The sequence below is a fragment of the Struthio camelus genome, chromosome 2 (genome assembly GCF_040807025.1).
Source record: "Struthio camelus isolate bStrCam1 chromosome 2, bStrCam1.hap1, whole genome shotgun sequence".
In the NCBI taxonomy this organism is placed as follows: domain Eukaryota; kingdom Metazoa; phylum Chordata; class Aves; order Struthioniformes; family Struthionidae; genus Struthio; species Struthio camelus.
This window is the reverse complement of record NC_090943.1, coordinates 6214055-6230226: the sequence shown is the minus strand read 5'-3', so window position 1 is coordinate 6230226 and position 16172 is coordinate 6214055. Positions and strand designations below refer to the sequence as shown.

General features: G+C 49.0%; 1 protein-coding gene across 2 annotated transcripts in view; it reads left to right on the top strand.

Annotated features, from left to right (window-relative positions):
- Window positions 1-16172, top strand: part of LOC104150762 (mitogen-activated protein kinase kinase kinase 3-like) — a 78706-nt gene that overhangs the window by 42400 nt on the left and 20134 nt on the right. The window contains exons 4-7 of one of the 2 annotated variants that reach the window (XM_068934157.1): window positions 3311-3351; window positions 4369-4468; window positions 10566-10679; window positions 12244-12355. In XM_068934157.1, the coding sequence (XP_068790258.1) occupies window positions 3311-3351; window positions 4369-4468; window positions 10566-10679; window positions 12244-12355 (367 nt within the window). Of the gene's footprint in view, window positions 1-3307; window positions 3352-4368; window positions 4469-10565; window positions 10680-12243; window positions 12356-16172 lie in introns of both variants that reach the window. The other variant, XM_068934156.1, reaches the window with a different exon arrangement.

The following is a 16172-nucleotide window of genomic DNA, read 5'->3' as shown; positions in this document are numbered from 1 at the left end:
CCGCAGGGCCTGAAGGCCCCATCCGGGACTGGGGCTCCTCCGGGCCGGGCCGACGCGCTCGCTCCCGCCCGGGTGAAAGAGCAAATCCGTCCCTGGAAGATGGGACGGGGGGTGATGCTGGTGCTGGGCAGGGCTCCCCCGCCGTCTTCATGCCTCAGTTTCTCCTGCTTGCTTGCTGCTGCGTGTAGCACCTCCACCCTTTTTAAAGACGTCTCCTCCCGCGCTAGCTAACGGCCTCCTGATGGAAGGGAGAAGGAGGCCGTCATCGACCTCCTCTCCCGTGTGATGGACGGGAGGCCCAGGGAGGGCGAACAGCACCACTTGGGTTGCGCGAGGAGGAGCCGCCGCTGTCGCAGACCCTCGCAGAGTCGCCCGAGCGGCACAACCGGAGCCTGTCCGGTGACCTGCCCTCCCGTGTTCGCCCGCTGCAGGCAGGTCCTTACGGGGAAGGCGCTTCTGTCGCCTTCCTCCAGGTCGTGCATTTGAAGCGCTGGCTGCAGCCTCACGTGAGACCTCGCTGTGACGCTTGGCTTTGCCCCAGCCTCCCTGTGTGATCGCAGATGAGTTGCTCCGGACCAGACAGATTTTTCCGTGGGTGTAAATACTGGAGGCGCCTTTCTTTTTTTTTTCCTTTTTGGAAGCCCTTTACCTCCTTCTGGGACCTTGCGCTCTTCCTATGGCTTTGGGCTCTTCTTTTTAAAGGAAAAAAGTCCCCGCTTCTGAGAGCGGTGATGGACTCGGCTTTAGCTGTGAGTCGAAAAATTGAGCAAGCCAAGGAAAGACTGCAAAGAAAACTGTAACCAACTCCCCATTATGTGTGTGTATGTGTGTGTGTGTGTGTGTGTGTGTGTGTGTGTGTGTGTATATATATATATGTATAATTTTTTTTCTCCCTCTTTCAGATGCTTACATGTTTAAGAGCTTGGTTTCTTTGAAGGAGGGGAGCTGTTAGTGCGTTTTCTATCAGCAAGAAAAATCCCTTCAGCGAATGAAGCAGATTTGCATTGCCCCGATGCAGCCGAGGTGTTTTTCTTTCTTTGGGAGCGGGGCAGAGCAGCGTGGGGCAGCCGGCTCTACTTTTGTTGGCTCCTGGCCACAGGAGATCAGCCGCGTTGTTGCTGTAGGAGAAAAGGATGCAGCAGGGATATGGCTTTTTCTTTTTTTTTTCCCTCCCCCTTTTCTTCTCTCTCTGGAGCTTTATACAAGTATTCTGACGTTTTCCAGCCGCCAGCTGTTTTTAAAAACTTACTTGTCCGAGAAATTGTTTTGCTCAGCATAAACACGCAGTATGTGTTAGATACCGGTTCAGCGCCGTGGTCGGGTCCGCGCTGAAAGTGAAACTTGTGTTTTGAAAGGTTTCCTGCGGCGAGGCGAGAGTGGCGTGAGCTTTTCCCCTTACGTGTCCTGCTCCTTTGGAAGGACAAACCTCAAAAAGTTCTTGCCCTGGTTTTACCCCTACCTTAAAGAAGGACGCTATGGTGTTAAGCGTGCCTGCCCGGCTCGTTTATTGCCAGCAGCCAGGAGAGGTGAACTAGGCCCTGCTTGGAGATTCATGTGCAAATGAAAATTGGTATAAGATGGCTCATCCTTTTCTCGCCAACAGATAATCAAAGGTAGCAATCCAACCTATATTTGCCCGTCTCTCTAGAATGATTTGGACCTTCAGCCCTAGCTCGATTTTGGTCATCTCTTTTCCTTTTGAATCTGGGACTGTTTGAGAGCTAGTTTGGTATTTTTACGGTTTGGGCCTGGTTCTAGAAGCGAGCCTGGAGTTTGTCCAAATTTCGTGGGTCTGGAGACCTGGCGGCAGATACGGAGGCGATGTAAGCGCCTGTTGAGCGTGGGCCCGTAACACTGCCTGAACGCCCCGATTCGTGATGGTCCCAGCACTGGTTCTTCCAGTCCTCTCTGCAAACACAGCGTGTGCCAGGGGGAGAGCTAAAAGGGGCGAGTTTTAGATGATACGTGTTGCCCTGAATCTCCCACAGTTTCTAAGCTTTTCGACTGAATGGCCTCTAGGCTCAACTTCCTGAACTTCAGCGGGTGTTTGCAGCGCTCACGGAGCTGTCGGTTTAAAAATAAACCCGAGGACTCCCGGCCAGCTCATTTTCCTCATTAGGGACAAAATGGTTGTGCTACGGCTCTGCTTTCCCTCGGAGAGGATGGAAAGTGTGCCTTCATGCACTGGAAATCCAGGGTGAGAGATAAGGCCCTGGCTCAGGAAGGGCTGTCACCCGCCCGTCCGGGGACCGTCCCTTTGAGATGAAGGCGGCACGAGCCTGATTCCTCCCTGCTGTTACACCCGCTGTGCTCTTCTCTGTGGAAAGAAAGCCACCAATTGAGGCATGTGGGCATTAGCAGAACAGAGCCCCGGTTAACTGGAGCCACTGAACATGGTCTGGGAAGTAAAGGAGTTTTTGATCTGCCTTGAGACCACTGGAAGCTCTTGGCGCAAGCCAGGGGAGCACGCTTGGCTAGCACGAGGTCTGAGAAGCTGCGTGAATGAAAAGGCTCCTTGTGGTCTCCCGATTGCTGCTAAACAGGCACAAATAGAGGATGGGAAAAGTGGCTTTTAGCAGTGTCTGCACAGCTGCGTGCCCAGTCTGCCCAGGATGCCACTGGCTCTTTGGGCAAATTGAATGGTTTCTCTTAGGGTGAGCAGTGGGTCAGTTCACCGCTTGGGCGATTACTGTATGTATTGATGCCTGGTTCACTTTGCATTCGGTAGGTCCTAAGAAAATAGGAATAACAATGAAAAATACAGCGCTGGTGGTTTTTAAAACTCAACACTGTCTCTCCACTTCCATTAAAGGATGGTAGTTTTTACGTTGTTCTTATTTCTCTGTCCTAAATGCGGCTGTGTTTTATTTGACATCGAATGATCTCTGCTTTTTGGGTTTCCAGCCAGAAAGCATGGGGATAAAACCAGTGGGAGCACTGAAGATGAGTATTGGGCACAGACACTTAGCATGCTTGCCCCTTTTATAGCAGTGCGTAATTCCCAAATGAGTTTGGACCATTTGAAAATTTGCTCTTGTATTAATGCAGTTTATTAAAACTAGCATTTTACAGATGAATGAGTGTCCACTCATTTACACAAGACTGTATTTTTTTGGCAAGTTCTTTTATCAGCAGTGAGGAGCTTCCCCGAAGTCCATGAGTTCAGAAAGCAGCTGGCCCTAAATAGACCAGACCAGACGCCCACTGGAGTGAGGGGAGTGTTCCTGAGAATTGCTGTGAGCTTTGGATCTCCGTGTCGATCTGGGACGCAGTTCGGGAGCTAACTGTTTTCTCCTTTTTCTTTCAGCAGCGAAATGTCAGGATCAAGTTTGAATATGAGGGAGAGAAAAGGTATGTATCCAACCAGTCCATTTCCAGGTGCAGGGACAAATTACCCTTTTTACCCAACGTCATCCTACAGGCTTCAGCCAGCTGCAGATGAGCTCACAGCAGGATTCATTACCCTGAAATCAACTACAATTTTATATGTAAGAGCCTTGCCTAGTCATCCCACTTGCCACAAATACCTCCTGGGATTTGCACACAGGCAAAGTGGTTCCTAGCTGGAAATCATTAAATGCTTCTTACCAGGCACAGTTGGATCCTTCTCTCCTCCTATTTCTTGAGCCCTGCTGAACCACAGCCCTGGTACGAGTCTACAAAAATGTGTCCTTTGATTAGTAGCCTATGACACTTAAGATAACCAGATTTTGGGCACGGGTCCCATGAAAATAGAGCTGAGAGTTAAAGCTTGCCCGCCCTTTCCCACTTGACATTTTCATGGAATCACCTCTGCTAGATACTCGGTGACTGTAGCAGGGCAGGACACAGGGTTGGAAAGTTGCAGACTGATGTTCCGAGGTACATGTTAAAGCCAAAGAAAATCTAAGCAATATCAGTGTAGGGCTAGACCATACCTGCTGATATGTGCCTGTAGAGCTGCTGCATGTAATGGTCGTAGGATGTCCAACCACACCATCCTCTCTGCCATCCCTCCTGCCTATATAGAGCCACTTGCTGAAAACAGAGATGATAAATCACTGATGAGTACATCACCCTGGGGCCTCTCCAATAAAGTGCTGCTGGACCTACCTTCTTACCAGCCTATATCTCACATTAGGGGGAGGAGCAGAGGAGATGCATTAAGATTTTGGGTAGGTATTCTTGCAGGGTAGGTCAAGTCTCCTCTTAGGCATAGCAGACAAACAGCGTTTGTATGAGTGTAAAAGCAAGGTGCGAGGTTTGCGCTTCATGGCAGGAATATAGGTCCTTGCTTAGCTAAGGACCTAATCAGTCCTTAGTCTAATCTGAAATGCTATTTTGTTTTTACTAATTTGAGACTGCTGTTGTATTTGTTTGCATGTACAGGATTATCCAGTTTCCAAGAACAGTCAAATTCAAAGAAGTGGTACAGAAAGTCACGGATGCTTTTGGACAGACGATGGACTTGGTCTGTGTGAACAATGAGGTACTGCACTCCTTATTGATAAGGGAGAGTTTGTGTGCCTGATGCCCACTTCAGAAGTGGGCAGTGATTTGTTGTTGTTTTAGTTGTGATTTAGTGTCTTTGTACATAGGTGTGAAGGAAAACAATCTATTTTTTTTTTGGTTCCCCGCTAGTGAGCACACAAGCGATGCTGTCCAGACACAGCTCAGTTGGATCCTCAGTCACCAAGCCAGGCTTGCTCTTCTCAAAATGATTTCAATGAAGGTGTATTTATACGGTGACACGGGAACGTAGTCCTCCATACAGAACAAAAAATTCCCCCAAACTCAAACACAGGGAGAAATTAAGTAACTGAGATGCTGGAGATGTTTCCCGTTCCCCTACAGAAGGGAGTAGCACAGTCAGCAGCAGTAGACATTTCCCCCATCAACATCCTTGGTGTACTAGGACTAACTTTCAGCGTGATGGCAGGTTAGAGCTCACGCAGGGCAGAGAGCAGGATGGCTTAGACCAAATGAGTTACATGTGAGCCACAAGAAGTGACTATAGATTGCTGCTCATTGGGTTGGATGTGAAGCCCAGCCTCCCTAGCTGGGGTGTTTTCAGGAGCATACTGAAGTCCTCGGTATTAGCATACAGCAGTGTTAATGCAGCATACCTTTGTCCAGCACTGACTTGGTTTAACCCTGGAACCCCACAACCGCGTGCATTTGCTTTTGTGACTAGGTCTGCAATGAACCACGCACCACTCTCAGTTTCCCTAGCAGGTAATATGCTCACACGCAAGTGTCCAAGAAACCCTTGCTCTGCCATCCTTGCATTTTAAGGCCTGAAGAGCCTTCTAGCCTGACCTTCCTCATAACACAGGCCATTGCGTTTTTTCAACTTGTTCTTTGAGCCCAGCTCTGTGTCTGAAAGAAGTGTAACGGAGACTACTGATGAGGGCCCTTACCTAGAAAGGAGAGGTCCTTGGCGTCTGTTTTATTGAGTGTTCCGTGTTGTCTTGCAAGGTATCTTGCCCTGGGCTGTACAGGGAGCTGGAGCCACTGAATTCTCAAGTTGAGTTCACCTTTGGGGAGGAAGGAAGGGGGCAGATGACAAATATGTAGGCTTTGAAACACTAATGCTATTGGAACTATCATGACAATTTACTTATTAGGATATTAATTGCAAATGATTAGCAGCCTTTCATTAAAGCATGAGCAGAGAGGAAAGATGTGGAGAAAACTTTCTCTTCTCTTTCTCTTCCCTGTTGGTGGAGAATTGACCCACAAAAAAGTTGCTATTTTTCTGTAATAGTTGCCTCCTGATAGCAAACTCTCTGCTGGTCTGTAGCTTTGAATGTGGTCAGCTTTCTAATCTTGGGCATTCTCCAACAGCCCTCCTGGGAAAAGCCTGCCATTGGATTCTCTAGGAATGACTCACTTCATTCTAGGTTTCTTTCCACTGGAAGAGGTATTTTTTCCAACAACAGCAAATAGAAGCCTAAATAATGTACTTTATCCTATGCTAGAAACTGCCTTCTTGGGCATGTGTACAGCACATAGCAGGACCACAAGCAGGCCTTTGCGTACTCCTAATTGTCATAGGGGTGAGAAGGACTTGAATGTTTTGTCCTTCTGTGCGTAAACATTCCTCATTGTGGGAACCCACACCTTTGGGAAAAGGTACGAGCAGTGGCAATTCAAGGTTGTTGTTGTGGATACACTACAAACACCACACTGACCTTCAAGGAGGTAGCCTGTGCGTCCACATAGCGACACCTTGGAGTGTGGCTCCTAGCACGTTCTGAGCCAGGTTTTTTAGTCTCATGACAGTAAGTCTCTGGGACTCCCACACCACAGACTTATTACAAGAAAATGTTTCACCCTTTCTTCATCCCCAGAAGAAGCTGTGGAGCAGTTCTTTGCTTGCTGCCATTAGATGTTTCTGTTGCAATAGCACCTTGTAGACCAAAATTACACTAAGGCCAGCTGCCCCCTACAAACACTTACTGAAATGCAGTCCCTGTCCCAGTGAAGCAGAACTCCTGAAGCCAAGTTCAGTGAGAAGAGCATGCCAGCTGGGTGGAGTAAGGGCGTACATGAATCACATCCTGGTGGGGCCATGGAAGCAACGGGCTTGGGCTGGTATAGATAAGAGCAGGGCCTGGCTGTGGGCATACAGCATGGTGTGTGGAGCATGTCTGCCTGTTAGTGTTAGGCTGGGCTCATCTTTCTGATAAGCAGGAGAACAGAATCTTGCCTGACCATGGAGAGCATGATGTGGGGACTTCTAGATGGCCGGTAGTGTTATGGCTTGAACGCTGGCTCCTACAGCAAATGCTTTGTCTGAATTTTATCTGCATGTACTGCTAACCAGCTGCTCCCTGTGGCTGTGTGTCACCTCATCCCTTGTCCCATCTCTATTACCGACTTATGATGTGACCTTGGGCAGAACGCTGAGCCTTGATGTGCTACGAGTTCCCTTCTGACCTCCCTTTGCCTGTATCCTCTGAGGCAAGGGCTATCGCTTGTCATCATTTAGGAAGGTTAAGGAGAGTTGAAGCCTAGGGAAATGGTAGAACTGCCATTTCTGGGAGGAAGGTTTAAAAGCAGATTAATCAAACCTTTGTCAAGAACTGTTGATGCCACTTGGTCCTGTACTGGGCAGGAAGATGAACTAATTGACCTCTCAGACTTGCCTCCAACTCCGTTTCCTACTATTCTTTGGCTTTCTAGTGAGTCTTACACAGTCAGGTTTAGCAATACTGTTGTGGTGAGTGAAAACTCATTCTTTGCACTCACTTTCTTAGACTTGTGAGACTGCAATGGATTGGCTGCCAAGTCCCATACTGCAACGTTAGCCTCCAGTGGAGTGTACTGTTTAAAATTAATTAAATTAAAACTATTTAAAAGTGAGAAGAAGATCTAAGAAGCTGCATTTGATGAAACTTCTGTGTAGGTGAGCTTTGCTATTCGTCATGGTTGCTCACTCTATATACAGAAGGAACCCAGCTACTGGAAATGCACCCTGGCAACTACTTCTGTGGTTCTGCATGGATTTATATTTAGTTTCACATCTAGTAGATATCTGTTCCTGATACCCACATGTATACCACAATCTGGAAGCCAAATGAAGCAAAATCTAGGTGCCAGATGTGGGTAATAGGTAAAGCCAAGCTAAATACTGGCTGCAGTCCCTTTTACAGGAGGGCAATTTTTGCCTGATGCTTTTGGCTCCTCTGAAGCAAGCATGCAAACGCGTTAGTGTTGTGATATTGGAGTGAGATGGACTGACCTACAGAACATTTTGTTCAAAGCAGAGGCCGAAGGACTGCAGTTCTGAACACTTGTGAAGGGATCCCATAAAGGTATGGTTGAGCAGTGGGACTAACGATTCAGAGTCAAATTCTGCTTGTGGGTGAGACGAGGAGGAGCAGCATTTCACCGTTCTCATTTCTGTTTGGGTGCGCAGAGGAAGGAAGGCTTTTTCTGCTTGATACTCCTGCAGAGCCCTTGTGAACTTCAAGAGAGTTAGGCAATGTACTGAGAGAACATCCCTTACTCTCTACTGCTTAAGGAAAAAGGCTGTCTGTGGACACAACTGCCCAGCATTTGGGAGACATACGTTCAATACCAGCTTTGCCCGATATCAGTCGTGACCTTTGGGAGATTCATTCAGATCCCAAAGTTTAACCATGGCCTAACTGTTAAACTCCTGAAAGCCCTGAATAGCTAATACCTGGTGGGTACTTTCTCCTAATTCGTGTTCGAGCCCTGTCCCAGACAGGGGATCTCTTTCTAGCCTTGCTTGTGAGGCCCAGCCCAGACAAGACTGTTGTCGGTGTTTCCTGTTATCCCCAGTTGGTTAGATCACTAAGGAAGGTAAGAGACGTTTTTCCAAAGATGTCTTTTTCTCTTCCCTGTCTAGTTTGGCTGAGGACTTGAGCCCCTTCTTTGACAGGCTGCAGGACCTTCTGGGGCAAGGCTTCCTGAAGAGCTCCTCTTGGAGTCCTTTTCCTACACATAAATAACTAAATAGCCTTTGGACAAAGGCTACACAACCTGATTCTCCTCCCTCCTGGCTGAGTGTGCTAAATGCTTTGCTCCGGGGTCTCTTCTGACTTTTCAAATAAATGTCTCAATCTCGTTTGTACATCTTACACCAGAAAAGTGTGTCTAGCTGAGATGGGCACTTCAGGCTAGAGTTTGTTGCGTAAGCATCTTTTGAGAACCCCCCTCATCTTTCTTCAACAATTGCCGGTGGCTATGCCAGGCAGCTCCCTTCTCTTGTGTGTGAATCCCATTTCTGGATACGTGAGTATCCCAAGCATGCTGTTGGAGTCCTGAGTATTGTCTAATTTGGGACTGTAAACTCCGCAGGATAGCAGAGTGCATGAAACTTAGGCATTGCAATGCCCCAGCTCTTTTGTGGATCTGTCCTTTAATGTCTCAAAGCTGAGTGCCTACAGTAGGTGTAAGCTCCAGACCCCTGCTATCCAGCTGCTGGAGGTAGGCTCTCTTGGTGGGAGGATGATGTTCCACCTGGTGCTAAACATCTGAAACAGGTGGCCTGCGTCTGGCCTCAGTTCCCTGTCTGCAAAACAGGGACAAAGGATGACCTTCCTATCACATAGGAGAGGAGAAAATCTAAACCTTGAGGCATTCAGACCCTACGCAGACACCTAAGATGGAGCCTGGCAGGAGTAGGCTGTGGTTCTTGGGTGGATGAGTTGGCGGTAGCTCTTTCCCTAGATGAAACCTCGTCTCTGCTGGCCAGGGCCCACAGCCTTCCTTTGACCTGGCCACTCCTGAAATCCTAACCTTAGTGCACACAGTCTGAGGTGTATTTGCGTACGGGCCAACAGCCAAACCCTTGGTTACACCCCATGATCAAAAAAGGGAGACATAGGCAGCTTTTGAATGTCTTCTCGAGGGTTTGATCTGAGGCACTGATGCTTCTTTGCTGTGGCTGGTGGCATGAACTCTGGTCACCTGGAGGGCTGGCCTGCCCTTCAGAAGTGCTGGACCGCAAGGTCAGTGGGAGCCTACTGGGAGCTGTGGCTGCTCGATCCCTTTGGTAGGTGGAAGTGCTATGTACTTTGGCACAGGTGAGAACATGTGCTCTGTTGGTTGGATTCAGTGCCAGTGCCCTAAGCAACCTATAGAGTTTTTATGATGTTAGGCAGAGTGTGCCAGATAAAGGGGCAAATAGTTTTGTTTTAAGTCGTAGCCCGGGGCAGCAGGATGCCACAGAGCCCCTCTGAAATGCAGCTGTGTTAAGTGTTGGAAGTTTTGCAGTCCAACTGCATGACGTGGTACACCACACAGCGATGCCAGAGGGGTGAAATTCCCTCTGGAGATATGAGGGCAAGAATTTACCCCTTATGGAGAAAACATCGGGACCTTTAGCTGCCCGACAGATGGGGCACTGTCTGGTTCTCAGCCTATTCACCGTCTGAAGAGTAGAAGCTCAATTTGTCCTGCTGTGAGTAAGAGATGTGGTTCTCAGAGAGAGGGCAATGCACACCTTTCACACCAGACAGGTAAACTCTTACTTGTGAGATGTTCCCTGATTTCACCTGGTGCCCAAACACTTGGGAAACCGTGTCAGTGCACAGAAGCACAAATTGCAGCAGTAGGGAGGCCACTGAGGGTCTCCCAGAGTCAATGCTTGGGTGTAGCTCACTGCTTTCTTGGAGCACCGTTGCATGGCCTTCTCCTCCAGGCTCTTCTCCGCCTGGTACACGTAGGGTTGATTTAGGGCTGGGGAGTGGCAGGTGTTGCCTGCAACCTCCAGGGACAGAGCGGCCCCGGAATAGCAGGTAGCAAGTGTAAGGATTGGTCTCAGCCCTCTCCTTCACCCGGTAGCTGAATTGGCCATGTGACCTGTAAGCGTGCTCCTTGCAGGGATATTTTGTTGTGGTTTTATGTCTGTCCCTTGGTAGACAAGAACTTGGGAGACAACTGTACAACTCCACAGGCTTGAGGGTATGGGAGATCCAATTTCCATCTGCGTTCTCAGCTCCCCGCCTTGTCCCCCTATGCCTGCGCTGCTCCCTGTGAAGCTCTGGCTTCCTCTGTTTACCCAAATGTGTGACGCTGCCACGCTCCGGTGTTTGTTCAATCCCTTCCAGCTCCTGATCCCACTGAAGTCCCAGGAAGATTTGGACAAAGCGATGGAACACTTGGAGCTAAGCCCTTCCCTGAAGAGCCTGCGGATCCTTGTGAGCGCTCCAAAGAAAGCAAATGTGAGCTGGTCACCTCTGCTCTTGTGTGTCCGAAGCGAGATGCCTTGTTATAGCGTTGGGGAGTAGAAATGAGCCTCCTGACAGCAGGGAGCTGAGGGCGAGCCGGTCCCGAGGGGGGCCCGCCCTGCCCTGGCTCGGCTGGCACATAATAGTCCTCTGCATCTGCAGCCCAGAGGCAAGCGGCTGCTGTTCAGCTCCTCCACTAGCTCCTCCTGCAACCTGGGAGGGGTTAAATACTGTGTGAGTGCTGAAACAAGGTGAAACGCCAAGGGAACCCCCTGTGCTTTCTGCTGAGGGATGCTGCAACCATTCCGGTGTAGCTGTGTCCACGTACAGGACGCGTGCACTGGCCCTTGCTATGCAACGCAGCAGTGTGGTGCTGAAACCCTAAAGGCCAGGGAGATCAAAGTAGAGAATCCTTCAGTCTCTTGCAGAACTGTCTCTCTCTTTTTTTTTTTCCCCCTGCCTTTTTTTCCTGAGCTCCGTGGTTTTGCAGTTAAGCCTGCTAGCTTGACCTCGCGTGCACAGCGCGTCTTGCCAAAGCACATATCGTGCTGCCCCAAGCACAGACTGTAAAGCAAGGGATTTGCAGATGTTGCAACACTTTCTTCCTTGCGTTTCCTAGAAGTACGGAGAGGGAGACTGAGAGTCTTGAAATGCACAGTGCTTGTCCTTGCGCTACCACTGGTGCTCCGAGCTCCCGCGGTGTGTCTGCTCCCTTTGGGAGGCTCTCCAACGAGCAGGGCCCGGAAGCCCAGAGGAAAACTGAGCGGTCAGTTGGGGTTTCAGAAGTCCTGAGCAGAAATGGGACAATCTTCACTAGCAGCTGCAGTAACGTTGCAATATTGCGCATCAGCCACTAATGGCAGGGCAGCCAGGTGGTTTCATGCATACTTTTGAGGGCAGACCCAGCTTCGCCTGAAGCATATAACCGTTCTCCTGCATTTACGGACCTGTGGTTCTGGAGGTCGTACGTAAAATTATCACAAAACCACAGTGCATGGCGGCATATTATCTCACTAAGAATTGGCTGCTTACCAGTGAAGTTACCAGCTGCACACGCGATTCTCCTTTGCTCTTCCCCTTGTCTGTCTTCCCTAGCAGGGCCTAATCCTGCATCTGCTGCGTTACAGAAGACCTATACAATGCTTAGGATTATAAATACAATATAAATAGAGCTGCTGCCACTGAAGTCGAGGCAGTGCAGAGGAGAGGCTCAGGTTTTGTGACAGCAAACTTAGATTCAGAGCAGGAACCAGTCCCTCTTATCTACCTGGAAATAACGCAGTGCACTGATACCCAGGAAGTCTTTTATGTCAAATATTTGTCTTTTATCACTGTGAACAGGGACTCAGTTTTTACATTACTTAGAGTATTTTAATAATAGAGCAGAATTGTTTGTGGATTGTTTTAGATTACTCTAGATTCCACTTACGTCTTTTTTTTTGTTTGTTTTGAGGGAGAATGGTCGGATTGGGGAGCCAAATACAGGCTTTCCCACGGCGTGTTTGGAAGGGCCCTGGCCTCTGGCAGAGCCTGATCATTCCCTTTGTCTGATTCCCAGCTCCTGCAGCCGAACAACAGTAAACAGCACGAAATGAGAATCTCCAGATCCATGGGCGATATCATGGGATCCCTGTACAAAGACTCCGAGAGGACGCGGAAGTATTCCACAGGTGGGTGAAATGCAACGCTCTGCGGGGTGCGTTATGCTTTTATAAACTGGACCACCTTCCACTTTCTGTCTTCCCCCACAACCCCTGTAGCTGTCACGGTTTGCACTGGCACCCCGATGTCTCCTCCCAGGAGCTCAGTGCAGCCACTGCTTATCTCTCGGCCTGCGGAAGAGCTTCTGCAAGCTGCACAGGTTGGACGTGGTTGTGATGAGCGGGAAGTCTGCATGAAAGCTAAGGGAAAGCAGGGCATCTGAGGTGTAGCGTGAGGAGGAAAATGCAGTGATAAAAGCTTCTGATAAAGTTGGTGCTGCTGAGTTGCATCATAGTCAAGAGTGAGGAGCTGCAGATAGCCTAGGATTTTCCAGTATGTCCTTCTTTACATACTCTCTGCAGCTCTCTCCCTTTCCTAGGTGGGTGAATGTGGCTGGCTGGGCTTAGCCTCCTTAGCTCCTGAGCTGAGCCTGCCTCTCCCACAGGTCCAGGTCCTCCTGGCTTTACGGGAGTTGCCTATGCCTCTCAGTGGCCTGAGGGCAAGATGTGTGTCTAAATGTTGCTGATCTGCTCTTGGTGGTGGTGAAATGGAGTCTGCAATAGTTACCTCTGTGGTTTCTTAGGCAAATGGAGGTGTGTGGTGTTTTGTGGTGGTCACTGTTCAAACGAAAGGAACCATCCCTGCTCTTTATAAGCGCTAGGAGCGGACACCTGCTCGCTCTGAAGCCAGGCTGGCAAACGCCTTGTCTCCTCGTGGCCCTGCAGGGACTGCTGTTTGTTCTTAGCCTTGTGTGGCCTTTGCTTTGGTTTTCTGTGCTTGAGTTTGTGCTTTTCTTTTTTTTTAATACATTGAACTACTTGAAATTATAGGTACTCTTGATAACCACTGTTTGTAGGACCTTTTGTGCAAAGAGCCTTGTGGGACCTTACAGAGAACAGCGTGCCACGTACAGAACCGGTGAAGCAGTCCTTAGGACTGTGTAGCAGGCGTATAATTCATGTTGCAACCTCTAGGCAGGCCTGATGATTTTATCTTACTCTGAATGTTCTCTGCTGCATCTGTGGGAGCTGGTTACAGGGTAATTTCTACAGAGCCCTATCATTTTCTTCCCTTTATTTGAGAAGTGTAGAAATGACAGCAGCGGAGGCCTTGAACGGAGCAGGGCCCTCCTGTACAAATATGTGTAAAGATATACTTCATCCTCCAAAGATGTTCCATATCTGTATGGCAGTAAGCACTTCCAGACTGTTTTCTCTATGCAACAAAGAGCATTCCTCTCTAAGGAGGTTTCTGTCTGATAGCCTGTGCTGCCTTAATAATGCAGGCTGCAGTTTGTTGTATCTCGGACAATGACATATAGGAAACAGTTTCCAAGAGTAGGTCCAGTTCTGCGCTTGGCACACGCATGCCCAACTCTTTGTGAAGCCAGGGGGTGGGTGGTATGTCCGCAAGAGCTCTTTGGTCACGTTGTTTGGATGTGCCAGGGATATCTTTTCCTATTGTCTTTTTTTTTAGTTTCAAAGCCATGTGAGCTAGAAAGAGACTTTACCCAGAGTCACTACATGATTCTGAATGACATGCACACACGAACACGTGGTAAGGCACAGAGCCTCAGCAGAAACTGTGCTTGAGCAAAATAACGTCTCTACTGCTGCTTTTTTGTTGTTGTTGTTTTTTTGGCACTTGTTAGGCTGTTAATGTAAGCCAGTCAAGAGCTATGGCACTGGGAGCTGTCACTGGTGTATGATCCAAGCGTCATGGGCAAAACCGATCCCATGTGTAGCTATGCTTCAATAGCCTCTCCTTACTGTTTTGGGGCCACTGTAATACCAGAAGAGTCCCTGACCTGGTCTGTGCCACTGCCCGAGTAGTCAAGAGCATATGGTAATAGCCTGAATAGCCGAGTGGAGGAATAGTTGTAGCACATACTGGTTTAATCTAGGCAGCGTTAACAGGATGACTGGGCTGTACCAGGTGTTGCAGGCAGAGCTGCTGCGGAGGCTGCTTGCTGATTGCAAACAGGCACAAAAAACTCGGTCCTCGGTGCCCTGGTATAGTGTAGGTGGCAAAGGTGACTAGTCCCTGCTGCAGGCGTCCCTCTACTTCTGCTTCACAGACCCCAAATCTTGCTCCTAATTTGCTAGAGAGGTGACGACAAACCCTCTGCATGTTAACAGCACGCCAGATTTCTCTTTGGAGTTAGCTGGCGTCTATATGAAGGTATTAGAGCGCTGCTTAAGGTGCTCACAATCCAGCAGATTTTGGTTTTTGCTTTTTGTTTTCTATTTTAACACCTCCTGAGTCAGAACTGGGTAGTTTAGTAGCTGAGCAGACGCTCCAGTGAGCTGCAAGGGGGGGTATCGTTTCAGATGGAGCGCAAAACTGGAGGTCAGGCCTTAAATGGACAGGGGTGATGCTGTGTGTGCTGTGTTCCTGGGATGGGGGATTTTACTAAACTTGGTGAATAGTTAAAAGGCAGCCTAAGAGACTGGGATTTCAGTAGGAGAAACTATCCTTCTCTTGCAGTTGCAAAATATTTCAGTGTTTGCTTCTGCTGTCATCAAATGAGGATCAAGTAAGGATCTTAACTCAGTCCAGCTTTTCTCTTAAAACCACATTTACAAGGAGATTTTAAGTGGCTTAATAAAAAAGGTGATTCAGGGTCACGTTCTCAGCGGTTCTGAGATGTCTCGTGTTTCTTTGCTGACTCTGCCATGTCAATGGGAACAAAAAATAATAAAACTGTATGTTGTTGGCACGAGCAGATTGGAAGAGGGTAGATGTTCTGGGGAAGAACTGGCTATTTTTACGTCTGCTGGACAGCAAACTTCTTCACTCCCTGTCCTTGAAAAACCTTATGCTAAGTCAAAATATATATATATATTTATATATTTTTTTTCATAAACATGTTCAGTGGAAATCTCCCCCCCACCCCCCCTTTTTTTTTTCTTTGGAACTGGAAAATGTTCCAGTCTTTTGATGATCAGGATCTGAAAACATTCAGCTGAGCGCCAGAAAACTTTAGCTAAAAGCTATTGGGGTTCTGGGTTTTCTGATAACTGACGGTTGTTTTTGTTTACTTTGAGGGAATATGTTTCACAACATCATCCCCAGAATATTCAAGAACCCTATTCCGGAATCAGCATTTCAGGGAAAACAAAGCCAAAAGCTTTGCTTATTTACTTATTTCTTTTTTCCACGGTGGCAAGCCGGATTGCTGAGCCACGGCACCGTGTGCCTGCCCACCCCTCTGCAGACCGGGCGCTAGCGCTAGCCGAGTCGGGGCTGCCCAACGCGGACCGGCCTCGGGAACAGCAGGCCTTTTCGCCGCGGAGACTTGCCTTGCCGCGGTGACCTGGTGGTGCCGGTGCCCGGACACGCGTGTGGCAGCAGCTGAGCCCGGCTAACACTCGGGGAGGATTTGACCGCAGACCTCCGGGGAGAGACGGTATGGAGCAAGGCATCATCTCTCCCGTCGCATCGGGGTATTTACCTCTGAGCCCCAGGCTCTGTTCAAGCCCGGAGGGGAACGTGGTGGCCCCAAATGGAGGGAACTACACGGGGACACTTCTGGGGACAGCTTTGCTGGCGCATGGCTGGCAAGGCGAGTCCAAGAAAGGGGGCATGAAGGCACAGAGAGGAGGGGGGGACTTGTAGGGCTCCCGCTGCGAAGGAAGAAATAGAGGGCGATTTGATCCATGCGCTCAGCCCGCCGCTGGGCAGCCACCGCTCAGCGGTGAGAAGCTTCCTTCAGGCTCCTCTCTGCTGCTTGTGCCAATGTGTCCTGAGCCTCGCGTCTCCGCGGGGCTCGGAGGAGCAGCGCGT